Raw genomic sequence first — 20,806 nt, 5'->3', positions numbered from 1 at the left:
CACTTACACCCAGATAGAGAGATAGAGATTGATAGATAGATAGATAGATAGATAGACAGACAGACAGACAGACAGACAGACAGACAGACAGACACATACATATACACATATACACATATACCCACAGTCCACTTTGAATACATAGCAGAAAGAGGAAACTTCAGCGTTTACATGGTTGATATTATGTACACTGAGAGCCTATGCACCAAAGACAAATTCCTTGTGTGTCCAATCACACTTGTCCAATAAAGAATTCTATTCTATTCTATTCTATTCTATTCTATTCTCCTCTCCTCTCCTCTCCTTTATATGGAGCAAAACTGACTGAATTTGGATGTTCTGTTTCGGGTACCACAAAGCCCCCTCCTAAGAGGTAACACAGAAAACACATCATGTAGAGGATTTGTAGCATCCTTGATGATATTACAGACCCTACTTAAGTATTGCTTATATGCCGTATCCTGGATAGAAGGGAGTGAACTGCCAGTAATCTTTTCTGCTGTCCTCAGCATTCTCTGCACCGCTTTCCTGCAATAATACTTCCAAACAAGAGAGTAATGCCATAGGACATCTAAAAGCTATCCACAGAAGAGGTTAAAAAATAAAGACGGCGAGAAAAATAAAAATTCTTTCAGGTTGAGATTTATAGGCCTTGAATTGGAGAAAGCATAGTAGTAGTACAGGTGCCGTGTTTCCCCGAAAATATAAGGAAAATGAGCCCTAGCATGATTTTTTTAGGATGCTCATAATATAAGCCCTACGCCAAAATAACCCTCCGTTAAGATCGTCAGCCAGACAGATGCATTTTAGTACCATATTTCCATGAAAACAAGACCTAACTGGAAAATGAGCCCTAATACCGTGATGGTGAACCTATGCCACGTGTGCCAGAAGTGGCACGCAGAGCCATCTCTTCGGGCACGTGAGCCATCACCCGTTGCTCTTCCAGGGCATCAGCCTGCTGGTTTTCACGTGCACAGGTGCGCCGGTTAAAGGAAAAGCAGCCGTTCAGTGCGCATCCGTGCGCCAGGAAGATGATCTTCCAGTTTCCGGCACGAATGCGCACCGGCACCTGGTCTTCCAGCGCATGCAACTGGGCTGCTGCTCTTCTGGTTTCTGGTGCTCCCACACGCATGAAGACCAGCTGGACATGCGAGCTAGAAACCGGAAGACTAGGAGGCTGGTGCGCATGCGCATGCCGGAATCCGGAAGAGCAGCCGCCTGGCTCCCTCATGTTCACCAACTCATGTTCACCAACACTACCCTAATGCATCTTTAGGAGCAAAAATTAATATAAGACCCAGTCTTATTTTGGGGGAAATATGGTAGCCCTCAATTTATGACTGGTTCCTTTGCGGCTCTGTAGTCAAGTGATTGCATTTTGGGTGCTTAGCAACCAGCCCGCAATTATGGCCATTTAAGGGGTCGCATGACCACAGTTTCTGACAGTTTTTTGCCAGAAAATCACAATTTTCTACTGTACCAATCATGGGCAATGCGTTCACTTAGCACCTTTGGCGTTCACTTAACTGCTAGAAAAAAGATCGTTAAATCAGCCATGGACATGGGGTGACTGCAAGAAATCAGCATTGATAGAGGCAGCACAAACGGTGTTTTTGTATTTAGTAATTCTGAATGCAAAAATAGTTGGTTGAGAATTGACCTTTGTTAATCTACTCCCATCAATAGACCCCGGATGCTGTCATTTGTTACGATAATAGATTAGATCTTGTTTCAGTTTCATGGGAAACGATGAGATTCAGATGAAAACCAAAGGAAATGCTTTCAACAAATGACATAGCTACATAAAATAAACAAGAGCAGAATGTAAATACGATCGCTAAATGCTAAAACCCTCAAAAGTATAACTGATTCTATTTCAAAACTATGGCATACTAACATTTGAAGGGAATTAGCATGTATATATTATTGAGATACTAAAATCCTGAATTAATTCACCACTGGGCTGTTGCTAAAACTATCCTCTGCATCGTATTGGCTGTTCTGACCTAGGCTTCCTTAAAAAGCAAGAAGCAGGGCCTCTGCAAAAGCCCTTTTATTTACATGACTGTGAATTTCTTTCATTAACAGTCAGAAAGGCTTAGCAAACAGTCTTTCTGAGGAATATTTATAAACACGAATCTTATCTTGTTGGGAGAGCTGCCAGATAACTAGTTTCCAAATGCAGGGCAAGGCAAAACTTGGCACAGAGCCTCTTATAATCACAAACAGAACTTTCCACTCTTGAAACGAATGAATAAATTGTTTCCTGCAAAAGCCCCCTTCCCATTCACTCCTCTTTTGTTTCCTATGGGAGTGGCTAATCACCTCCAAGGTGTGGCTTTACTCCTAAGTCGACCCTGCTTTCTTAGTTGTTCTTGTCTCCTGGCAGCTCTGCACATGTGCACACTGGGAACAGGCTCCAGCTGTTCCTCTGCCTCTGACACAGAGCCCTTGTCTGAGCTTTCCTCAGCCCACAAGACTGGCCCATATTCCTCCCCAACCTCCTCATTGCCTGACTCTGCTGCCAGCTCCGCTGGCCACCGGTGGGTCACAACACTGGCATCACCTACTTGAAGTTTCAGAATAACAATATAAAATCCAAAAATGAATCTTTGACTAATATTTCACACTTCATACTCCATGGAACAAACCTGTGGGTTTCTTACAATACCAGGCAGTCTTTTGCAAGCACAGTTCTAGGCTGCATTAACAGAGGGATAGAATCAAGATCACGTGAAGTGTTAATACCACTTTATAATGCCTTGGAAAGGCCATACTTGGAATACTGCATCTAGTTTTGTTCACCAGGATGTAAAAAAGATGTAGAAACTCTAGAAAGAGTGCAGAGAAGACCAGTAAAGAGGATTAGGGGACTGGAGGCTAAAATATATGAAGAACGGTTGCTGGAACTGGGTATGTCTAGTTTGATTAAAAGAAGGACTAGGGAAGACATGATAGCAATGTTCCAACATCTCAGGGGCTGCCACAAAGAAGAGGGGGTCAAACTATTCTCCAAAGCACCTGAGGGTAGAACAAGAAGCAATGGGTGGAAATTAATCAAGGAGAGAAGCAACTTAGAACTAAGGAGAAATTTCCTAAGAGTTAGAACAATTAACTAGTATTCCAACACTGGAAGTTTTTAAGAAGATATTGGACAACAATTTGTCCAAAATCGTGTAGGGTTTCCTGCTTCAGGGGTTTGGACTAGAAGACCTCCAAGGTCCCTTCCAACTCTGTTGTTCTAAATTAATGCTAATTCTGTTTAAATGGAATACATCAGGTTCCCTTTAAATGGAAAAAAAAACCCAAAGAATACACAGCCTACTTCTGTTAAAAACAAATCCAGGAACTGAACTTGCTGCATCAGACTTAATCTTAAGATAAAACTTCCGACCCCACATTTAATAGATAAGGATAAGAAGATGGCAATCATATCTTTGTTTCTCCCATGATTCTGCTATATCGTTTCCTCTAAATTACTCAGCACTTTAATCCCTGCTCTGCTGCAATCCATCTGTTCATCCACAAATAAGTACTGTATTTTTTGGCCTACACATGCATCATTTTTGGCTTCCACGCATCCCATTTTCTGCCTCCACACCCTGCTTTCAGCCTCCATGTTCCCTGTCTTTTACCTCCACGCATCCCATTTTTGGCCTCCCCATGCCCAGTTTTTGGCCTCTGTGCGCCCAGTTTTTGGCCTCTGCGTTGCCTATTTTCGGCATCTGCGCATCCTGTTTTTCGCCTTCACGCATTCAGTTTTTGGCATTCATGCATCTCATTTTTGGAAGCCAAAAATGGGACAAATGGAGGCCAAAAATGCCCAAAGGGTGGGGAACAGCGGATGGGCTTCGGCAATATCCACTCCATAAGACGCACAGATCTTTCCCACCCACTTTTGGGAGACAAAAAAGCATGTCTTATGGAGTGAAAAACACGGTAAGTAAAATAAGTAAGTAAATATATAAATAAAATCCAACTCCATCTGATCTTGGAAGATCCCAAGGTATGCAGTTTTTGTATCGTTGAATCATAGTACTTAATTAATTAGACAATAATTCTCAGGAAAAACTTTCCCTGGAAAATGAATAGAATCGAATAACAGAGTTGGAAGGGATCTTAGAGGTCTTCTAGTCCAACCTCCTGCTTAGGAAGGAAACCCTGAAGGATTTCAGACCAATGGTTATCCAATCTTCTTAAAACCGTCCAGTGTTGGAGCATTCACAACCTCTGAAGGCAAGTTGTTCCATTGATTAACTGCTCTGATTGTCAGGAAATTTCTCCTTAGTTCTAGGTTGCTTCTTTCCTTGATGAGTTTTCACCCATTGCTTCTTGTCCTGCCTTCAGGTGCTTTGGAGAACAGCTTGGCTCCCTTTTTTTTGTGGCAACCCCTGAGTCCAATTGCCAGTCAATTATGGCCAGGCCGAACCTTTTAAGAAATCTAGCTGTTTTTTTAATCAAAGTGTATTCATAATGAAACCAACATGGGTAGCTCAGATGATTTGTGAACAGCCCTAGTGAGATTAGATCTTTCCGAGATTTCGGCTGATCAATCCATTTGGAGAATTCTGACTCTGAAAACGCCTGTTGGCCAGTAGAGGAGATACTTGGATCTTGGAAGTTACCGATTCACTAATATTCTCTTTTGCTCCCAGGGACGTTTGCATTAATCAAGACAAGCGGATTCATCTCACCGTGGTGTATTTTGGACAGGAGGGGCTTTCCGAAGTCAAAAGCATCTTAGAATCGGTTGCGAGGTGAGCCTCAAGGAGTCATGCAAATGTGACGATCGGAAGGAAACCACAAGTGGAAAGTGGTTTGAATCCCTCCCCTGCAGATACATTCTCTTGAAACGATTTGTGATACGTTTTAGTTTCATTTTAGGGACGGAGTCACGTCCTTCGTCTAGTTTGAAAACAATGAGTTTGTGTGGGTCTTGGAAAGAGGCCTGCTCACCTTTTCCATGCAAAATAAAACAGCCCCCAGTTTCTAAGACGGATGCACTGCTTCACTGGCACACACAAAAATCTCCCCCGTAATAAAACCCCTCGTTCGGAGAGATCAGTTCTGCCTTTGGACCAGGGGTGGGATTCAAAAACTTTTACTACCAGTTCTGTTGGCGTGGCTTGGTGGGTGTGGCAGGGGAAGGATACTGCAAAATCCCCATTCCCTCCCCATTCCAGGGGAAGGATACCGTAAAATCCCCATTCCCTCCCCACTCCAGGGGAGGTATACTGCAAAATCTCCATTCCCTCTGCACTCCAGGGGAAGGATACTGCAAAATCCCCATTCCCTCCCCACTCCAGGGGAGGGATACTGCAAAATCTCCATTCCCTCTGCACTCCAGGGGAAGGATACTGCAAAATCCCCATTCTCTCCCCACTCCAGGGGAAGGATACTGCAAAATCCCCATTCCCTCCCCACTCCAGGGGAAGGATACTGCAAAATCTCCATTTCCTCTCCACTCCAGGGGAAGGATACTGTAAAATTATATACTGCTTCACAGTGCTTTTACAGCCTCTCTAAGCAGTTTACAGAGTCAGCCTCTTGCCCCCAACAATCTGGGTTCACATTTTACCCATCTCAGTGGGATGGAAGGCTGAGTCAACCTTGAGTCTGCCAAGATTTGAACTGCCAAATTGCAGGCAGCCAGCAGTCAGCAAAAGTAGCCTGCAGTACTGCACTCTAACCACTGTGCCACTGAGACTCAATTATTTATTCATTTATAATTCATTAATTTATTAATAAATTAATTATACCAAGTAATCATCCATCAAAAAAATCTCTTGAACTGAGCTTGATCTAATGACTTCAGATATTGTGGCTGCTCCATCACTGGAGGCTTTCAAGGAGAGTCTGGTCAGCCACTTTGCTTCGCAGGGAACCCATCACAGATCTTCTTTCCAATAGCAACTCTGTAAGGGTGAAATGTAAGACATGGAGCTGGGCTGAACTCGTTGGCCTTCAGGGTATTGTGTTGAGCGGATGGGCCGTGAAACCGAGAACTTGACTGTCCCAAACTCTTGATTCTTTCTCTTGTTAGAGAGGCTGACTTCCATAACTACACTCTGGTTTCTCTGAATGAGGAATTCAACCGTGGCCAAGGACTGGATGTGGGTGCCCGAGCTTGGGAGAAAGGGGAAGTCTTGATGTTCTTCTGCGATGTGGATATTTATTTCACGGCTGAGTTTCTGAACAGCTGTCGCCTGAATACAGAACCAGGTAGGTTCCCTTTATATCCTGAAGAGAACGGAGAAGAGTTGGGACAACATGGTCCCCGTTGAGATCCTTGTGATAGGGTCCAATTTCCTTGGCCCCTGGTAAGGTTTCTTACCCACATAATAAAATTAGGGTGATAATCATAGAGAGATGATCAATAACTTTTACCACCCTCTTAATTGACGAGGTTTCCTGTGGATACACTGGCCCTCTGTCAACTTGGTGTTGTGGCCCACCAGTGGCCAGTGGAGCTGGTGGCAGACTCAGACAGTGAGGAAATTGGGGAGGAACATGGGGCAGTCCTGGAGTCTGGGGAAGGCTCTGACGAGGGCTCTGTGTCGGAGGCAGAGATGGGGCCAGGGCCATCTGACAGTTATCAGCTGCCTTCGGACTCGGACATAAGTGGGGCAGAAGAACAGCTGGAGCTTGTTCCCAGTGTGCACATGCGCAGAGTTGCCAGATGAAGGGAATAGCTAAGGAACAAGGGTCGATTCAGGAGTAAAGCCACAGGTACACGGTGAATGGCCCCTCCCTGAGGAAATAAAAGAGGAGAGAAAGGGGAGGGGAGTTTGCAGGAGACCATTAGATCATTCCTGCATTCTTCCCAAGTATTGCGGCATCTCAAACATATCGGCCTGGCCACTCTCCAAGCCTGATAAAGGTTGGTAATTGTGAACTATCTTGAAAGACTGTGGGCCGGGACTTTGTTGGAGAGGAAATCACTGTAAATTAAATAAAACGGTTTTATCAGGACGAGGACTCAGCTTCGTGCTTCTGGGGAAGCCTAGGTCAGGACATGAGCACGCTTGATGGTTGCAAGCAGCCACTTTGTAAACAGGTAAAGAGTCCATTCAGTAATGCCTGTATCCCCCAGTCATTGGTCAGGTCCAAGGTGGATTTGATTTAAATCAAGTCGAGTTAAATCACAATTGAAATCACGATTGAAATCACTAGCAAAAAGGCTTGATTTAAATCAACTCAATTTAAATCATAATTTTTAAAGAGCAACTGTCATCTCTGTCCCGCAGCAGCTCCTCCTCTGCCCGCTGTTGATTCACCAACAATCCCATTCACTTTAATGGGACGGCTGGTGTGCGGCAGTGACACAACAAGATGAGGGACGTAGCAGGCCACAGATGAGTCAATGCTCTCTTAACAGGTGTCCCCATGATGGATCTGAAATGACAGGTGCTCTTTAAATGTAAGGACTCATTCTTGCTGGCAGTTAGAATCTTTAATATTATTATTTGCAAACAAAATGAAGGTTTCCTATTTAGCTAGCAGAGCTTGGATTTATTGAACGAGTTTACCAAAAATGTAAATATTGCAGAATATACAGCCTCATGCTACATAACTAAGCTCCATGTCTTGGCAACGTTTTAGCGAGGTCTCACTCGCCATCTTCAGGCTGGGTTTTGGCCTTAAAGCGTGGTTGGAGCTGCCATCTTTCTATAAATCTTGGTGCAGGGGAGTGGAGTGCTGGCTTTGTTTCAGTAAGTGGAATGATTGGTAGATTGGTGCTGATTGGTGCTGTCTGTGTGTCCATTGTTGTTTCATGTTGTAACGGCCTGGGTGGTGGGTGGGGCTCGTTTGTTGACTAGGGCTGGTTTCCAGATGTATGGCAGGCAGGAGGTATCGTCACATTTAAACCCAGCCTGAAGATGGCGAGTGAGACCTCGCCAAAACGTTGCCAAGACAATCTCAATCTTACACGGGAAAAGACCCCGAATACAACAAGACCAGCATACCTACACCCGTGAAAATCTACGAAAACACACACACACACACACACACACACACACACACACACACACAAAAGAGAGAGGGAGAGAGAAGGTGGAAGAGAGAGAAGGAGAGAGAGAGAATATAAATAAATTACAAAAAGAAACTCTGCCTCTCTTTCTACCTTCCTGTCCTTTATGTTCCTCTTTGGGATATCACAAGCTGCCAAATGGAATCTGGCTGCCTGCCTGCGAGTAAGCAGTTTGTAGAAAAGTGTATGGAACACCTGGAGGTGTTTATAGCAAAGGGTAATTGTGGTGTTACACGTGTCCTTTTGGAAGGAAAGTGGGGTTCTAATGTTTCTGTCTCAGTTTTCTCACAGTTCCACCCTATTTCATGCAGCACGCAGCATTTCTGTATTTACCTTGTTGTTCCTAAAACTGTATATTGTGGAACCGTGGCCAAACTCAGCTTCACAGCTGACTCGGGACTGGGCTTCCATGAAAACAGTTCAGACAGTTGTGTCTGTTATGTGGGTGTCTGCTTCAGTGGTGGGTTACTCTTATCATCGCTACCGGTATGCTGATCTCGGGGCTGCGCATCCTGTCCGTGCACATGGGCTGCTCACGCATGTGCAATCCACCATCCCTGCGACACCCAGCTGCTTGTTGGGCCTTGGGCAGGTGCCGCACACTACTAGTACGCTGTCAGCTGCTCCTGGCTACTACCGGTACGGCTGGACTGGACTGGACTGGACTGGGAGGAACCCACCACTGGTCTGCATGCCTACACAGAGAAACATACACATACAGTATATGGTATAATTAGATATGTATGCCTAGTCTTAATAAAGAAAAAGACTAGGGGCGACATGATAGCAGCTTTCCAATATTTGAGGGGTTGCCACAAAGAGGAGGGGGTCAACTTATTTGCCAAAGCACCAGAAGGCCAGACAAGGAACAATAGATGAAAACTAATGGAATTAAGGAACAATTTCCTAACAGTGAGAGCAATCAATCAATGAAATAGCAGACATTGTGGTTGCCCCGTCCCTTAAGCTTTTTTTTTTTATTCTTCTGTGCCATGTTTGGGAAAGACCGTATTTTTCAGAATATAAGACTCACCTCCCCCCCCCCCAGAAAAAGAGACGGTGAAAATCTGGGTACGTCTTATGCACTGAATACAGCATTTTTGGCCTACCAAAACCCTGCCCCCTTTGCAAAAATGGACGTGCAGACGGTTTGGGAGGCTTGTAAAATGTTCCTGGGGGCTGGGGAGGGCAAAAATGAGGAAAAAGTGGGCCATTTTTGCTTGTTCCCCCCCCCCCAGCCAGGAGCACTCTACAAGCCTCCCAAAGCTCTGCATTCCCCCCCACCTTTTTTTTTTTTTTGCAAAAATAAAAAGGCATGCAGAGGGTTTGGGAGGCCTGCACAGTGCAAACACTTTTTTTAAAAAAAAATTACCTCTTCAAAATCATGGTGCGTCTTATACTCCAGTGCATCTTATAGTCGAAAAAAATATGGGTAGTTCAACGGTTAATTAAAAAAAGAACGGAAGACATGTGGCTGCCTTTTTTTCATCAGTCATTCACATGGAAACTTTCCCCTTTTTCACAGGCAAGAAGGTTTTTTATCCGGTGGTTTTCAGCCTTTATAATCCTGCCATTGTCTACGCTAATCAAGATGGGCCACCTCCAGTGGAACAGCAATTGGTAAGAGACTGGGGTCCAAAGAAGCTTTAAAAAAACATTACTCTCCATAGTAACAACAACACCGTGCATTGTATCATTTCCTGGAACTTCTTTAAAAATGAAGTTTCCCTCGTTGCAATGGATCTGTCCCTTCCTGAGCTTCATTGAATTTTCCCCAGACAACACGAGGGAAAGGACTTGTTGTCCTCAAATGACAGGAACCAAAGAGAGAAACTTGTTCTTAGCTTATCAGATTAATATTTAGCAAGTTTCCATTTGTTTTAGTTTTCTTGGATTATTTTTTTGGGTGGGGGTGTGTGTTTCACATCAGTTTTATAAGTATTTATTTATTTTAGTCACTTTATAGGGGTTAAGGTTTATTTATATGTAATAAATAAATAAATAAATTAGATGATAGACACATAGATGATAAACAGACAGATGTTTGATAGATTGATAGATAGATAGATAGATAGATAGATAGATAGATAGATAGATAGATAGATAGATAGATAGATAGATAGATAGATGATAGATGATAGATGATAGATAGATGATAGGTAGGTAGGTGGGTGGGTGGGTGGGTGGATGGATGGATGGTAGGTAGGTAGGTAGGTAGGTAGGTAGATAGATAGATAGATAGATAGATAGATAGATAGATAGATAGATAGATAGATAGATAGATAGATGATATAAGATAAAGGATGGACGGACGGACAGACAGACTGACTAATTAGATAAAATAAATGATGGATGGATAGACGGATTGATTGATTAATTAATGATATCAGATAAAGGATGGATGGATGGATGATGATAGACAGACAGATAGATAGATGACATAAGATAAATGATGGATGGACGGACAGACAGACAGACAGACAGACTAATTAGATAACAAATGATGGATGGATGGATTAATGATATAAGATAAAGGATGGATGGATGTACAGGCAGACTAATTAGATAAGATAAATGGTGGGTGGGTGGGTAGATGGATGGATGGATGGATGGATGGATGGATGGATGGATGGATGGATGGATGGATGGATGGATGGATGGATGGATAGATAGATAGATAGATAGATAGATAGATAGATAGATGATAGATAGATAGATAGATAGATTCGATGAGTGATAGATATAAATGAAATGTAAATTCATTTTGGGGAGAAACCCCTTGCAGTCTGTATGGCAAGAAACTGTTCATTCCAACGACACTCTGCCTCTCCAAAATTTTTCATTGCCACCAAAGAAGTGACTTGGATGAGTAACAAAACCTCTCCCTTTTAATAAACCTTGGTCCAGTTACCATGATTTAACTTTTGGAGGTGCAGTATAGAAGATTTATTCAAACCCATTCACAAGGATCTGATCCACTCATAGTAAGCATGAAATCAAAATTGGAGAAAGCTCAGTGGAATTCAAGGGGGGGGGGGAGAGATCTGGAATTGGGCCTAGACTGATGGTGCATTTAGCTCCATCCCTGACCTCTGCCTACAGTTCACCTACAGACAGATTTCAATAAGGAGCAGAATTAGAGGTCAGAGAGAGAATCTTGGAAGCTGTGATGGGACCTTTCCTTAGTGAGTTCACTGCTGAATGTTTAGGATCGCTTCCTGAAGCCCAAACAGAACTTGATGCAATAATGTCTATGGAGAATCTCAGCCATCCAGGTCAGCGTGTGTTTAGTCAAGAGTCAACTGGACTTCCTTTGTTTTACCTTGAAGACGTTTCACTTCTCATCCAAGAAGCTTCTTCAGCAATTCCGTTCTGAACTGAAGAAGCTTCCTGGATGAGAAGTGAAACATCTTCAAGGGAAAACAAAGACCAGTCGCTCACATCACAATTTCAATTTTGCAACAGCAGTATAGTGGTTGCATCACATCATTTTTAAATATACATGATGTTATACACCTTAATCATGACCATTTTTCTCTTAATCATATAGTTTAGTTTATTTTTAAATGCATAATATTGTACATCATAGTTGTATCCATTATTTCCATATTTATAACATAACTGTCAGAACCTCTCCATCAGATAATTAGGAAAGAAGACCACGAGACTCCATGAGTAGAAATCAAGTGTACTTTTACTAATTATAAATGATTAAAGGCATAGCGAAGCGAAGTCTGATTATTTAGGCGCGAAAGCGATTGATATATAGAATAGCCCATTCCCCACCCCTTGGCATCACAGCTACAGTCCAATCATAATTCTCCCAAGTGTCAGGTGTGAGATAACTTCAAAAGGCATCATGAAGATGGAATGTCGGTGCCATTAGTCCTGGCGGGAATCTCCTACGCATGCGCGTGCGTAGTCAGACAGGCAGCTGAACTCCAGAACCTTCCTCCAGCACAATGAGTAACCCCTCCCAAATACCATGCCCTCCCTCCCCGTTTCATGGCAGTCGAAGCAACAGCAAAGCTATATTTATCACTCTGTACATTTTGATTTATAGTTGTGTACAGTCCGATAATAATATTGCTTGCAATATATATTCTTCTGCATAACTTTGCACCTGTATTTGTTTCTAGTTTGTTAATCTTCTTTCATTATTAATTTTCTAACCTCTGTACCTATTGTCTAGCCAATTATACCATAATTCCCACATTGAGTGGTATTCCGTTTCTCCTTTAATAATATCTATTATTAATATCTTTAATAATCTACTTCTAAACACCTCTCCCCTCCGTTGATGGTTAATGTCTACGTCCATTCTTCTTCTTTCCTTACAATCAGGCAATGCTGAAGTGGGTTTCATTTCAGGTCATTTCTTGTTGTTTTGCTCTTTCCTGAAGCTAAAACTCTGTGTCTTATCTCTGTAATAGGTCCACAAAAAAGATTCCGGATTCTGGAGAGATTTTGGCTTCGGGATGATGTGTCAGTATCGAACAGATTTCTTGGCCATTGGTAAGATGTATAAATGCCTCGCTTCTGGTTTTGGTTGAGTTGGTGCCCAAATCAGGGTGGATTTGATTTAAATCTAATCACGATTTAAATCATGACTTAAATCACTAGTGAAAAGGCTTGATTTAAATCAACTCAATTTAAATCATATACAGTTTATATGTTTTATTTGCAATTTTCTTTTAACATCCTTACATATTTTGTGGACAGTGTATTGGGTCAATGTGTTTTGTACACAGTACTTACAGTAATAATAAAATTAAATAGTATAGTCCTTATTGTCATTGTACAAAATAAATACAACGAAATTGGTTAGTCATAATATACATAATCATAGTCTTCCAATTTCTAATCTTGACATACATATTACAATAAATTCTATTATTTATCTTCTAGTTATTCATCTTTAAATCATAATTTTTAAAGAGCAACTGTCATCTCTGTCCTGCAGCGGCTCCTCCTCTTGACCTGCTGTTGACTCACCAACAGTCCCAATATTGCAGAATATACAACTTCATGCTACAAAACAAAACTCCATTTCATGCTGAATAAACTAAATTATGAATGTATCTTAAATAGATAGATTTAAATAGATTTTTTTAACTTCAAATGCATTTTATTAAAATGAATTTGATAAAAAAATTAAAAAATTGATTTAAATAAAAAATACGATTTAAATTTTAAAAAAATCTCATTTTTTAAAAAAATGTTTTTAAAAAATCATCGATTTTTATCCACCTGGCCCAAATGCTTTCTCTTTTATTTATCTGTTATTAGCTTTTTTTATTGTAGCTAATGGATTTTCTGCTGAAATACACGGCTCACAACTCTTGTGTTGGTTGATCTAAAGCAGGGTGTCAAACTCAAGGCCCATGGGCTGGATCCAGCCCGTGATGTGATCAGATCCAGCCCTTGAGGCTGTCCTGGTCTATTCAATACAAAGAGGAAAGATCGGGCCAGCGTAGCTTCAGTCTGGTCTGCCCAATGTGAAGAGGAAACATGCCAGCTGTTTGCAGAGTGGCGTCAGGCTGGCCATGCCCACCCAGTTGGGCACATCCACCCGGCCACACACGTCCAACCTCCCAAGGTCAACCACAGCCCTGATGTGTCCTTCAATGAAATTGAGTTTGACACCCCTGATCTAAAGTGTGGGTGGTTAAATCTAAAGGATGGGTGAGCAAGCATGAGCTTTCAATTAGTTATTTATCAAGTGTAAATTAATTAATTCTTGCCGGGATTTCCCAGATGCAATATTCTGATTTTGGACTTTTGTAAAACATTTATTACCGTGCACATAACTTTTTTTAAAAAAAACGGAAAACTAGCATGAGCAACCAAAACTTTTTTTTTTTCATTTTGTACATTGGTGCCATCATGTGGCTCAACAGAATTTTTCAGCAAAAGAGATTATGCCTCCATGTAAATTCTAATACATTGCAGTAAAATAGGTGAAACTAGAAACCACTTCATTTGCTAGGTAAATGTCCTAAGTGAAAACTGTGAGGTTCGTCCATGTTTGCTCTTCCAGAATGGCACAATACAGATTTTTCCCGCCTTCTTGAGTACAGGATTTATTAATGGAAAGTAAACAAATCCTAGAGCAAAATGTAAACATCTTATTTCAGTAACAGGAATAATTGCCTTTCTTGCATATCTACTGTAAATTAGCATTGTTGTTGTTAGTCGCCGACCCATCGCAACCCCATGGACAACGTTCCTCCAGGCCTTCCTGTCCGCTACCATCCACTGGAGTCCATTTAAGCTCAGGCCTACTGCTTTGGTGACTCCATCCAGCCACCTCATTCTCTGTCGCCCTTTTCTTCTTTTACCTTCAATCTTTCCCAGCATTAGGCTCTTCTCCAGTGAGTCCTTCCTTCTCATTAGGTGGCCAAAGTATTTGAGTTTCCTCTTCAGGATCTGGCCTTCTAAAGAGCAGTCAGGGTTGATTTCCTCTAGGACAAATTATTACATGATATATCTAAATTAGCATGTAACGTATTTTAAAAATTATGTAGTATTTTAATCCGTAGAAATATAGCTATTGCATTCTATACCTTCACAAGAGGGTTCTCAATTTTTGACTTCCTCCCTCCCCCCCATTTTTTTTTATAAACAGTTGAAGGGATCTTGTTACTCTCTGAACCTTGGTTGTTTTCTTGGAGATATTTCATTAACAAACTAGGTAACATCATCAGTGCTACCTACCTGGAAGAAAACAATCAAGCTGAGAAAGCACCAAGGACCTCCCAGTCCTTCTCCTCCTCTTCCTCCTTCCCCCTTCTTTTCATCTTCCTTCTTGTCCTCCTCCTCCTTCCACTCCTCCCCTTCCACCATCACCATCCCACTCCCCTCTAGCACTCCCCTCTAGCACTGATGATGTTTCCTAGTTTGATAATGAAAGATCTGCAAGAAAACAACCAAGCTCAGAGAGCACCAAGGACCCCACAGTCCTCCTCCTCCTCTTCCTCCTCCTCCTCCTCCTCCTCCTCCCCCCCTCCCCCTCCTCCTCTTCCTCCTCCTCCTCCTCCTCCATCACCATCCCACTCCCTTCTAGCACTGATGATGTTACCCACCTTGGGTCATGAAATGTCCCCAAGAAAACAACCAATCTCAGAGAGCGTCAGGGATCTCATGTGTCAATCCTGAGCTACAAATATTCCCTCTATCAAGAGAAACAATGACTAAAGATATAGAACGAAATAATGAAATATAATTTTTTTGCTAGAGGTTTTATGGTGGCTTCATAGTATTGTTGAAGCTGCTAGCAGTTTCAATCAGAAGCTTTATTGTTAAGTCACTGACAATATGTTGCAAGAATTTTACCAGGCCGACTCCATTCCCTTGGGAACGATCAGAATTCTTCAGGAATTCTAGAGGGAGGTCAGGTCAGTGTTGCTTTCTCCAGTGCAAGGACTTTAACCTTGACCACTCACATATGTGCCATCTAACTGGAGATTCCGCCACTCTGCTGAATATATCTACCTGTCTGTCTGTCTGTCTGCCTGCCTGCCTGTTCCAGCATAACTCTGAAATGCCTCAAGCAATTTCAACCAAACTTGGTACACAGATTACTTACCCTCTGGAAACAAATACTGTGGGGGTAAGATACCCCTAACACCCCTCGTGTTGTGTGTTCTGTTAAGAGCTTGTTGTGCCTTAAAATGGCTTCTACCAAACTGCCTTAAAATGGCTTCTACTGTACAGCACTGTGGAGTTGCCATGGTATCAGCTTCACAGTACTCCACAAGGGGGCTCCCTCTGGTAAGAGGGGAAAGCCAACATTAGAAATTGCAGCGATGTTCATGGAAGGAGGCTTGGAATCAATAAATACCTGGACAGCGCTGGATTATCAGCTAGTTATTTTAATAAACTGATTGATGTCCATCCCTTTTGATTCAGCCTCCGTCTTCCACGAACCTTCAAAAGGTTCCTTCCTGATCCCCTCTCTCTGATTTCCCACAGGAGGCTTCGATCTGGAAGTCAAAGGGTGGGGCGGAGAAGACGTTCACCTCTACCGGAAGTACCTGCACAGCAGCCTGATGGTAGTCAGAACCCCGGTGCCTGGACTCTTTCACCTTTGGCACGAGAAGCACTGTGCCGACGAATTGACTCCCGAGCAATACCGCATGTGCATCCAGTCGAAAGCCATGAACGAGGCCTCTCACTCGCACCTTGGCATGCTTGTTTTCCGTGAGGAGATCGAAACCCATCTGCGTAAGCAAGCCTACAAGACTGACAGCGAAGCCATTGGCTAGAACGATCCTTGGGGGCAACCTTCAGACCCCCATAGCTGCTATGAACCAGGTTTGGTTCGGAAGCCTTAATTAACTCAGCTTACAAACATGCAGTGCCTCTCCTCTCTCTCTCTGTCTCTCTGAGTTGAAAGATCTCTTTCTGCAGCTAAGTATCACCAAGTTCCTCACCAGAGGAGGCGTTCACCCAAAAGGGGCATCATACCCTTCACTTCGACAAGTTGGACGGTACATGTGAGGTGGAGTGGAGAGAAGCAGACCGCCTCTGTTCCACTTTCCACTTTTGATAGCTTGGGTTCTCCAACCTGCATTCCACAAAGGTGTGGATCACACCTCTCCATTTTCTGCGGTTATTCTGCATTGTTCCTTTTCTTCTTCTTTTTCTAAGAACGGACACGGTACATATCCCTTCAATGCAGGGGTGAAACCCACTTACCCTTGTTACTGGTTCAGTAGCAATGTGAGCATGTGCGTGCATGCACAGAGTGTCAAAATGACATCTGGGGTGGGGTGGGGGCGGAGCCTGCTACCGAGCTGCAAAGGTAAGCAAACAGCAAGGGGAGGGGAGTCTGCTGTGCTACGCGATTTAGATTAGCTAGAGAGCAGGAAATCCTGCTTTCTAGCTAATTTAAATCATGCAGCACAGCTGATCGTCAGAAAAACCGATTTACCCGAACCGGTAGCTTTTTTTTTTTTGCTACCGGTTCAGGCGAACAGTTGGCATCTTTACTACCGGTTCAGACGAACCAGTCTGAACCGGTAGCATTTCACCCCTGCTTCAATGGAAAGAGACAGAAGGTGGTGTGATTGTGCTGCCTGACACATCGTTGCAGCTAAAACCGCTGAGTTTGCCTTATCAGGAACATCCATCCAACTTGCAAAAAAAAAAAAAAAAAAAATTCTAGACGACAGGTTTATAAAAAAAAAAAAAAAAGACCGTTCAGGAGTTCGCAATACGGTCATCGTGCCGTACTTTAGCAGATTGTACATGAGTTGAGCTTTATACGCTATTTGCTTATCCTAGCTACTGGCCAATTTTTCTTTTTCTTCTGCATGTTTGGGAACCTAGAATAAAACAAGGGTTTCAATAGTTCAATTCTGATCCTCTTGGCTCTTCAGAGGAAAGTAGCAATGTTTCTGTCCCTTGACTGAGGCGGAGAGCATTAGAAAATGGTCCTGAAAGTTAGACAGAGGTCAACTTTGCTAACTATCTCCTTTTTTTATTTCTTAGCCTTGGGCGCACAAGTCCGTCTATTCAGGCTGAATTGCAATGAACACTAGTGGCAGAAAAGTGGAATTATACTGTCTATCTTTTTTTAAAAAATTTAATCTAACCATTTCAAACAGGATTTGTCAAAGAGACGCCAGAATGCTCCCAACAAATTCCTGGATAACGGGGTCGGGGGGTGGGGGTGGGGAGGACAGGTTGGAGTTTTTCTCGGTCTGAACCGCCGTATACTATTTGGGCCCATCCCTTTTTAACACGTAGTTTGCTTTTATATAACATTGTGGAGAACAAATATTATTTATCTGACTTGGAGAGAATGTCATGGGGCTTGCTGTTGTCGTGTCTTTATAAATAAATTGAATATTCCTCTCTTTTAATATTGGCCTGGTTTCTCTTCCTTGGAGTTTCAACCTGGGAGAAGAGGATAGGGAAAAGAGGGAACAGCTACATCAAAGAACCCCAAATTGTGAGGCCAGTTTGGAGAATGGTCTGTTGAGAGCCTTCTTAACAAATTGACTGTCAGCTCACAGTTCGGTAGAGGGAAGTTTTGAGACAGACTTTTCCCTTCCTGGGGTTATTGACAGGGGTGGGATTTAGCCGGTTTGGACTGGTTCGGCCGAACCGGTAGCTCCGACAATCATCTGGGAGAAAACCGGTTCACTCCGACAATCACGTGGATCTGCCCGCCCTTCCCTGTACTTTACTCACCTATATCTTCTCAGCTGAGTCACGCCGCAGAGAATATTGCTGCGCGACTCAGCTGTTTTCCTCCCCAGCAGTGGTGCGGAAGGTAAGTTTTCTCAAAACTGTGTGAAGTGTGCGATCACCGAACCGGTTGTTAAACTGGTAGGATCCCACCACTGGTTATTGAGAGAACGAAACCAAAGGTACACAAAGGGAGAGTGTCTCCTGTTATAAAAGAGAATAACGTGTCATTAGAATAGAGGTAGTCCTAGACTTACAATGGAGCCAAATGGCGCCAAAATCTCCCTCGCTAAGCAAGACGCCTTGTACAAGCTTTCTTGTCACTGTTGCTCATCAGATCCCTGCCGTTGTGACGTTAGGAACACGGTTGTGAAGTGAATCCGGCTTCCCCCACTGAATTTGCTGGTCAGAAGGTTATAAAAAGGGATCACGTGACCCCGGGACATTGCGATGGTCATAATTATGAATTAGTTGCCAAGCGCCTGAATTTTGGATCACGTAACCGTGAGGATGCCACAACATGGGGTCCGTGTGAAAAATGGTCAAAAGTCTGTTTTTTTCCAGTGCCGTTGTGACTTTACATCAATGTTTCTCAACCTTAGCAACTTGAAGATGTCTGGACTTCAACTCCCAGAATTCTGGGAGTTGAAGTCTGGACATCTTCAAATTGCCAAGGTTGAGAAACACTGCTTTAGATGGTCACTAAATGAATCATAAGTAGAGAGCAACCTACATCACTGAAGGATAGAACAACCTCAAAGGATTCGTGCAAGACTGGAAGGTGGGAGGAGACCTGGACCATAGATCTGTCAAGAGTCGGACACAACTGAAAGGATAACATCGCGAGTTAAAAACTGGTATGCAAGGTAAGGGTTCTGATCGGCTGCTCTTCCAATTTCCGCCGCTCCCGCGTACATGAAGACCAGCTGGCCGTCCCACCGGAACTCAGAAGAGCAACGGGCAACGGCTCACGTGCCCAGAGAGATGGCTCTGTGTGCCACTTCCAGCACATGTGCCATAGGTTTGCCATCCCGGGTATAGAGTCTCCTGCTTGAGCAGAGGATTGGACTAGACGACCTCCAAGGTCCCTTCCAACTCCGCAAGACTGCTTCATATTGAATTCTTTTCAAACCCATTTCATCGATGGGTTTGAGACAAATGTTCAAGTGCATTTACAGCCGGCCGAAGTTGTCCAGTCCTCCCAGCAACATGGGCAGGATGACTAAGGGCATCACAAGAGAACCAAAGGTGGGGACAGCCCCTATGAATGGATATGTGACAGAGAACATGAATACTTCGGATAACGTGGAACACATCCTGAGGAAAAGTCTACACAGATATGCATCTCTGTAGAAAACATAGGCATTCCTGACTTACAAGCACAATTGAGCCCCAAATTTAACATTGCTAAGTGAGACAGAGTTTTGCCCCATTTTAAGACCTTACTTGCCACTGTTGTTAAGTGAATCACTGCACTGGTGAAGTGAGGAACATGGTTGTTAAGTGAATCCAGCTTCCCCGTTGACTTTTGCTTCTCATAAGTTTGCAAAAGCGGATCATGTGACAAACACCCTTCCCCTCCTGGACACTGCAACTGTCGGTTGCATCTGAATTTTGATCACGGGGCTGCTGCAACGGACATAAGTGTGAAAAACGGTTGCAAGTCATTTTTTCAGTGTCGTCGTAAACTTTGAACGGTGGTTAAATGAGCTGTTGCCATTGATGTCTACCTGGAATGGACCCACCATGCCCCATCCTTTAAGGCAAATTGGATTTTCATGAGGTCTTTGATGGCCTGACAGAAAGGTTTGAAAGCGCTTTGGTGGTATTTCAGAGGAAGCAAGTCAGTGGTGGGATTCAAATTATTTTTACTACTGGTTTGGTGGCAGGGGAAGGATACTGTAAAACCTCCATTCCCTCTCCACTCCAGGGGAAGGTTACTGCAAAATCCCCATTTCTTCCCGATCAGCTGGGACTCGGGAGGCAGAGAATAGCCAGTCAGAGGTGATATTTACCGGTTCTCCAAACTACTCAAAATGTCCACTACAGAACTGGTCAGAACCTTCTGAATACCACATCTGAAGCAAATTGCTCCCTTTAAAGCAAGTTTATCCCCCCATGCCATCACTCTGCTAAACAATTAATCCTCACAACACTGTCTTATGATCTAGGTTATCAAACCACCTAGTAGAGCTGTAGTATTACTATTATCCTTCTCATCTTTCCTATTGCGTCTTTCCTTAACTTCTTATGACTATAACTTTGTTGTTTATATCTCATGATTTATGTTGATTGCTTAGTATCCTATGACTATCCCTGACTGTTGTATCTTATGATATTATTTGTTGCTTGTATGTACACTGAGAGCTTCTGCCCTGGAGACAAATTCCTTGTGTGTCCAATTACACTTGGCCAATAAAGAATATTCTATTCTATTCTATTTCCATTCCATTCCCATTATTCCCATTCCCATTATTCCCATTCCCTATTCTATTCTATTGCATCCCATTCCATTCCTTATCACACTTGGCCAATAAAGAATATTCTATTCTATCCTATTTCCATTCCATTCCC

At 43.0% G+C, this 20,806-nt stretch overlaps 1 protein-coding gene across 1 annotated transcript in view; it reads left to right on the top strand.

The window, feature by feature from the left end:
• The window catches only part of CSGALNACT2 (chondroitin sulfate N-acetylgalactosaminyltransferase 2), a 67,890-nt gene extending 49,986 nt beyond the window's left edge, over positions 1-17,904 (top strand). The window contains exons 5-9 of the mRNA XM_087701795.1: positions 4,659-4,760; positions 6,047-6,225; positions 9,561-9,655; positions 12,469-12,550; positions 16,010-17,904. Of these exons, the coding sequence (XP_087557921.1) occupies positions 4,659-4,760; positions 6,047-6,225; positions 9,561-9,655; positions 12,469-12,550; positions 16,010-16,302 (751 nt within the window). The 3' untranslated portion in view covers positions 16,303-17,904. The remainder of the gene's footprint in view (positions 1-4,658; positions 4,761-6,046; positions 6,226-9,560; positions 9,656-12,468; positions 12,551-16,009) is intronic.
• Positions 17,905-20,806: the final 2,902 nt, after the last annotated feature.

Source organism: Thamnophis sirtalis, unplaced genomic scaffold (assembly GCF_051295495.1).
Source record: "Thamnophis sirtalis isolate CommonGarterSnake01/CBP01778 unplaced genomic scaffold, rThaSir2_p1.2 scaffold_15, whole genome shotgun sequence".
NCBI classification, from domain to species: Eukaryota; Metazoa; Chordata; class Lepidosauria; order Squamata; family Natricidae; genus Thamnophis; species Thamnophis sirtalis.
The sequence above is the reverse complement of the archived record's forward strand: the minus strand, read 5'-3'. Positions and strand labels throughout refer to the sequence as shown.